Source organism: Microcaecilia unicolor, chromosome 10 (assembly GCF_901765095.1).
Source record: "Microcaecilia unicolor chromosome 10, aMicUni1.1, whole genome shotgun sequence".
Taxonomy (NCBI): domain Eukaryota; kingdom Metazoa; phylum Chordata; class Amphibia; order Gymnophiona; family Siphonopidae; genus Microcaecilia; species Microcaecilia unicolor.
The window spans coordinates 181,947,337-181,954,574 of NC_044040.1; the positions used below are offsets into that span (position 1 = coordinate 181,947,337).

At 41.5% G+C, this 7,238-nt stretch overlaps 1 protein-coding gene across 1 annotated transcript in view; it reads left to right on the forward strand.

Moving 5' to 3' along the window:
* LOC115478978 (arylacetamide deacetylase-like) overlaps positions 1 to 7,238 on the forward strand; it is a 43,875-nt gene that overhangs the window by 30,127 nt on the left and 6,510 nt on the right. The window contains exons 3-4 of the mRNA XM_030216671.1: positions 856 to 925; positions 1,401 to 1,572. Of these exons, the coding sequence (XP_030072531.1) occupies positions 856 to 925; positions 1,401 to 1,572 (242 nt within the window). The remainder of the gene's footprint in view (positions 1 to 855; positions 926 to 1,400; positions 1,573 to 7,238) is intronic.

Below are 7,238 nucleotides of genomic sequence, written 5' to 3' on the forward strand. Positions count from 1 at the left end.
CGACCACAGTTCTATAACTTCCATCTAACATAAATGCTTGATTTAAGGACAGAATCTGTGTTGATTTTATTTAGCCCCTTGCTAAGTATAATGAAGGTTAAAAAACAGGAGACCCGTGGGCTGGAATGGATGACTACACTTTTGGCATGTACTGAATTTCTCCCTTACAATCTCTATAACAAAAGAGAGGGAACGAAGTAGAAACTAAAGTCCAAACAAAAAAACAGCACCACAGGCCTTTAAAAATGGAACACAAGGCTCATTCATTAAAGAACTGTGTTCCATTTTTAAAGGAAAAAAGAGGTTTACATTACTGGAATATATTTGTCTGAATATAGATCTAATATAAAGCTACTGCTTTCTAGACATGTCCTGAGGATCCCCCCCCCCCCCCCCAAATAGTTGGGCTTTTAAGATACCAGTGATGAATATGCATTAGATAAGTTTGTATATATTGAATTACAGTGCATGCTCATTGTGGATATTCTCAAAGCCAACTGGCTGTGGGGTTCTTCGGGAATTCCTATAGTAGGCTGCCCTTTGACCCATGATGAAAATTTATTTATTTGGATTTTGTTCACATCTTTCAGTAGTAGCTCAAGGTGAGTTACATTCAGGTACACTGTGGCAATGGAGGGTTAAGTGACTTGCCCAAGATCACAAAGAGCAGCAGTAGGATTTGAACTAGGTATCTCTGGATGTCAAGACTGATGCTCTAACCACTAGACCACTCTTCCACTTCAGTTCAGGGTATTGAAATTAGGGTAATGTGTATACATTTTAGGATGAAGTGATATTTAATGAGTTTGTTAATGCTGCAGTCAGAAGCACACTTAGCTGCGATTTTCATTTCAGCCACGAAGGCCTATGATCGCCTAACAAGATGGACTGCAGAGAGGCTTAATGCCATTGTCGTATCAGTTGAGTAAGAGACATTTATTTTTACAGTACTATTTATGAAAGTTGTTTAAGAAATTTGGTGTCTGTTAAGGGGTCCTTTTACTAAGGTGCACTGAAAAATGGCCTGTGGTAGTTTGTACTTAGCTCTTGCTGATGTTGATCTTTCAGCATGGTGCATGCATTTCCTCTGCTTCTTGCTATAGGGGTCTGACATAATTAATATGACTTTGCATGTCCAAAATAGATGGTGAGGCTTGTCTATGCTTATGTTTATTCAAACTTGATATACTGCTGTTACTTCAAGCAAGATCAAAGCGGTTTACAATAATACAATAAAAAAATTAAAAATACAATAATAAAAAACAATATAACACCATTAATAGATAGGAAAAAATAATTGCATTCAATCAAGAGAAATATATATTGCAGCAGGAGGCCAATAATGTGATCAAAGCTTAATGTTCCATTGAATAACCTGCAACATATTTTTTCTTCCCAAGCTATAGATTAGCACCTAAACATCATTTCCCAGTACAGTTTGAAGATTCATATGCTGTAGTGAAGTTCTTCCTGCAAAAAGAAGTTCTTACTGAGTATGGTGTGGATCCCAACAGGATTTGTATTGCAGGAGACAGCGCTGGAGGGAATTTAGCGGCAGCTGTAACACAACAGGTAAAAGTGCATCTGCTTTTGTTCAGGTTGTTTTTAACTTGTGTATGCCAGTTGGTGATAATGAAGTTTGCCATACATGAATTGCTTTATCTTTTCCAGGAAGATATCTCACTGTACATGGAATACACTGTTCCCTCTAAGTTGAGCAGGAGTCCTCCACCTACATTCCTGCCAGGGGGGGGCGTTGTTTCACTGTCACAATTTCAATAGTGAGACAGGCAAGCTCTGCGGGATTTTAGGGAACCTTCCTGTCTCTAGCAATTGAAAACACAATATCGAAACACCACCCCCTACTGGCAGCAGTGCAGTTGGAGGACTCCTGCTCAGCTTAGAGGGAACAGTGAGGCGCAGCAAGCATGTAATTGAAATATTATACACTTTCCTTATAGTTAGTGTGACCATATAATTCCACATCTGGGAAAGCAAGCTGTGCCAGTTCTGGTTTTACCCATTACATGAAAGGAGATGTTGTTCTGATTTTTCCTCTTGAATTCTCCATGAAAGGCAGGACTACATCTCCCTGCTTGCAATAGACTAAAAATGGCTCAGCTTGTCTCCCTGGATATGGATATGGTCATTCAGGGTTCTAATGTGGTTAGTTGAAGCCTTTCAAAGTTTTGAAACTTCACTTGAGGTACTATAATATGCGTTTGGTGCCACAAAGTTTGAATTGACATATTTCTCCAATTCAGGAATGACCTGAGTGAAGCAGAATGTAGCTTGATATTAGATGATAATATATTCCTCCCTCCTCCACTTAGTTATACATAATTCAGTAACTTTTCATCAGAAAGAACAGTGCCCCCAACATTTTATTAAATCTCAAGATTTGTGTCCATTGATTAGGACAAGTCACTGCCCATATCAATTGTATCAGCTTTTTGCAGGTTAGCAAGACTACAAATTATTGTTGTAAATCAGTGTGTGAGAGAGATTTGCAAACAATGGAAGTAGCCCTGCTAATATGATATTATATATTGCATTACATTTTACACTTATAGAGCAATTTCTTTCTTAAATATGAAGACAAACTGGTTGATACTCAGCCCGTATTAGGCAGTGTTTTTAAAATGCTACCTGGCAGAAACTGAATTAGACTTGGATATTCAGTCCTGGCCCTTATCCATGTACCAAAACCAAACAGAAAAAGGAAGAACAAGGTCATCACAAAATAGATAGTACAACAAAACACGGATTAACAAAAAAGAGCCAAAAATAAATTAAAATTAATGTCAGGGTTTACATAACTTATTATAATATACTGTGAAAGATCCGTCCCTCCTCCAGGGGGTCTCAGGATCCCGTCTCTTCCTTTGAGACTCCGGCTATGGACCAAGCTTCATGCCTAGCCCCATAACCCACTGTAATCCACAGGGTACAACTCGGGTAACCAATAATTCCAAAAGAAAACCAGCAAGTTTTTATTTCCTTGGTGCTCACAGTCCAGCAGTTCAAAATAAAACAGGAACAAAAACACAGCCCTCACTGTTTTCCCTCTTCAATGGAATCAGCACAGCAGGGTAAAAAGAAACATAAACCCCCCCACTGCTTCCAGAACTCAGTTCGTTCCCCTTTAACAGTCCTACAGCCTAGCGCTTCCCCCCTTTGGAGGAGCGACTGCAGGCTACAGTTCAAAAAAAGCGAAACCACTGCTGCACGCCTTCTCCAGGTGCAATGGCAAACAGTTAAAAAAAAATCTTCCTTTCTCTTTGAGTAATTCCCCAATGAAAAAAATACCCCTTCCCAAACAACACACTCTCCCCTCTGTGAAGTTCAGCAGCACACTGTTCACCACCGCTGGAACTCTATGGGAAAGATAAGGGTCCCACCCTTTCTGGGTCACATATTCACTATCACTGACCCTCTACCCACATGACCCTTTTACTTTCTCCTTTCAGCCCAGCTGCCATACCAAGAAGTCACCCACTTCCTCAGCTTTTTCCCCAATGACTGAGCCCATGCTGCTATGTCCATCGGCTCCTCCAGGCTCCCCACCTTCTCTCTCTCTCCAACCTCTTGCCACTCCATGGGTTTCTCGTCCCACCCTTTTCCCAGCTGTTTCTCCTCCTCCTGATTAACCCGAGGGGACACCTCCCTTGCCTTGTCATGGTTCTCCCCTGGAGGCTGCTGGGGAGGATAGTTTCTATACCAGGGTTTTCCCCGGGCTGATGGGTATTGTATTTCTTCTCTAGCCTTCATTTTTCAGTGGGAAGGAACCCTTTTCTTTTCTCCCTCTGCGGAAGTAGCAAAGGCAAGGCTCTGTTCTGTCTCCATTTCTTGTGAACCCTCTTCACTTCTTCTACTTCCACTTCCATTTTATCCACCTCTCATCCTCCTCTTCACAATACCAACAAAGTTAAAGTAGAGGTGGCCCATGGGTTTCTGCAGCAAGGAAGAAGGGGCACTAGAGGTCAACCAATGGTAATTTATTCAACCTTCATAAGGGAGAACAATCCCACTATGGCAACCAATATCAGTCTGACAGATGTAATGATCCACCAGAGAGTAATTCATTCAAACAAACATAGAAACCAACTTTTCAAAATTATTGGGGGTGCTAAGCCCAATGACATTAAACCCTCCCTGGTCACGTACAAGTAATTCTTTCAATACTGGGGTGCTCAAGCACCCATAGCACCCACAGAGCCGGCTCCTGTGCAAACAAAGGTGACCCAACACAGATCCGTGTTTCGGCATGAATGCCTGCTTCAGGTATCACCAGATCTGCCAGCTTTTCCTGGCTTTCTGCAAACACTTGTTTCTTAGGGCAGCTTCTACTCTACATCTCCCCCTTCAACATACAGGCTATTTTACATCTCCTGGGGCTTGTTTTTCACCTGCAGAGCTACTTCTCCACTTTTTAAGTCTTCTCTATCCCTCTTGAAGAGATTATAGCACAGTAGAGTTGCATCCCATTCCTGGAACTCATGTCTCTATAGTAGCAATAATATGTAAGCCTGCCTCTAACATTAGGGCTTGCAGATCCAGAATGGTGTTGCTTAGATTGCAAGTGTTTGTGCTTATTGCTTTCCAGTTATATTTCATTGGCTTTCTTATCTTCTATAGAGATTTTGCCTAGTCTTTTCTTCTATTTTGTTGCTGCAAAGTGAGCTGGTATGGTTAAAATTATTATTTTCCCCTCTGCTGTCATGCCTTTACTGTGGGTGACATCCTGAGCATACCTGCTTCCACCTCATTCTCTTCTTTAAAATGTAACAATATATTGTATGATTTGCTCACTTAGGATCCTCCTTTCTGCTACCAAAAGATGTAGCCCATCATTACAGTATAGCCTTTTGCTTTTCCAAGTATTGCCTTATTTATTTATTTTAGTACATTTCTACCCCTCATTTACCCACATGAGCAGGCGCAATGTGGCTTACAATAAATCAAGTGGATACAAAACAAGACAATGATGGCCCAGAAACAGAAAGTGACAGGAGGGGTAGGAACAGGGGACAACACAGGGTAAATGACAGGGATGAAGTCATGGCAAGTGGGAGAGGTTAAGTATTGGAGTTGCCAGTGGAGTAAGCCTTGTTGAATAAGAACATCATAAGGCCTTCTTGAACAGTTGGTGGTCGGTGAGCTACTTAAGTTGTTTTGGTAGGACATTCCAATATTTCAGACTGATGTAAGGGAAGAATGACGCAAAAAGAGTCTTGTATTTAACATTCCTGCAGGTTGGAAAATGGAGAATGAGGTAGGACCTACAGATAATATGGCATTTCTAGATGGTAGATCAATGCGATTGAGCATATATTCTGGAGCTTGACCATACATGATCTTGTGTGTAAGTGAACAGATTTTGAATGTGATACGGTCTGCTACGGGGAGCCAGTGTAGTTGAAACTGAAGAGGTCGAGCAGGTTCAAAGCGCGATTTTCCCAGTATGAGCCTTGCAGCCTCTAACGTATCTAAAACCTTCCTGACACCAGGTTCTGAGCCACTTATTGAAGTTCTCTGTATAATGTAGCCCTTCCTCTTGCTATCCTTAGACTTCTGAAAAAGCTACAGTACTTGCCAAGGACTTTAGCTCTTCCCCAAAATTCTGGAAATCTCTTTGTGCAACAAAGGTGATGTTTATGGCCAGGTCTTTTGTCTCCAGGTGGATCAGAGCATCAGTTTTGGAAACTTTACTTTCTTCTTTAATTGCACTCAGTATTTGATTTATATTCCCTGCTATCTGAGGATCCTGGAAGGCATAGCATCTTGTTTGGACACTTGGGGGATGAGGGGGGAGAGAGGTAGTTATCAATGTGGACTACCATTAATATGTGTTATTTTACTATTTATCTGGGCTATTAATAACCAAGTCTCATTGTATAAAATGTGATCTGTGCTAAAGTAACACAAGTTGTAGTAAAATAACACATCTTGATAATGACACCCCTTAGACTGATAGAAGTTGCAGCTGCTATTTTACGTCTGAAGCTGGTGTGGACAGGAATGACTGGGTTTTTGCCTGGCCTGCTCCCCCCCTCCCCCAAGACTACTAGGAACTTTAAGCTAGACCAGAGGGGCCTACAGGTGGGTGGGTGAGAATAGATCTTTTCAGGAGGGGGGTTGCTCTTGAGGGGGAAATCCTAGAAGGGATCTGCTCTTGGGGATGTTGGGGAGGGATGAAAACTATTGTGGGGGAAGGGGGGACTCAGGAGGCGAGAGAAATAGGCTAATCAGGCTGCTACCCAGAAGTTATGTAAGCTCTGGTGATAGTCAGTGCTGGTGCCCTGGTAGCTAACCGGGCAAAGGCAGGACCACTGTTCTCTCTAAGCTGAGCAGGAGTCCTCTAATTGCATTGTTACCTAGTTAATTGCTTTGAATATCAACCTCATTAATGTTTGTTAGATTTTGTGTGGTTGATGATAACTGTTATGATTATTATAGATTTTATATGTTCATATTTTATCCTTGCTTGTGCCCTTCTATAGGCTAGGCAATGCAGGGCATGAATTAATTAAATAAATATTGTAAGTAAGATTATAAATTATAAAAGCAGTGGAGGCAGTGCATGAGAATCTCTTATGCATATTCATTATGGTTATTCTGAAAACCAGAATGGCTGGTGGGTGGGGGTACTCCAGGAATGTTGTTAGAAATGCTGTGGTAAAGAACCATATAGGGAGATGGGTTGGGCCAATTGGTTCTTATCTGCCCTCATCTACTATATTCCTACATATGTGGTAGAGTGAGGAGAATTAGTAATTAACATTATGAGTTCATTTTAGCACAGAGGCAGTGGTGTGCTGGTAAATTTTTAACAACAGGCTCTCTCCCCAGTCCACCTCGGCGCCCCCCCCCCCGTCCACCTCGGCGCCCCCCCAAAATTGCAGAGCTGGCTATAGCCGGGGGGGGGGGGGGGGGGGCAATGCATTACTCTCTCCAGGAAAAAAATTTAAATGATCCCAGGTTCCAATCTAATTCACGTTTAATGTGGGATAAAATGCCATAAATAAGTAAATAAATATAAACTTTTAATGTTGAGCACCTGATTCTCAAAGTGAACATATTCCAAACACTATAATGAAAATAAAATGATTTTTTTCTACCTTTGTTGTCTGGTGACTGTTTTTCTGATCATGCTGGCCCAGTATCCGATTCTGCTGCTATCTGTCCTCTTAACTCCATTTCCAGGGCTTCCTTTCCATTTATTTCTTTCCTCTTTT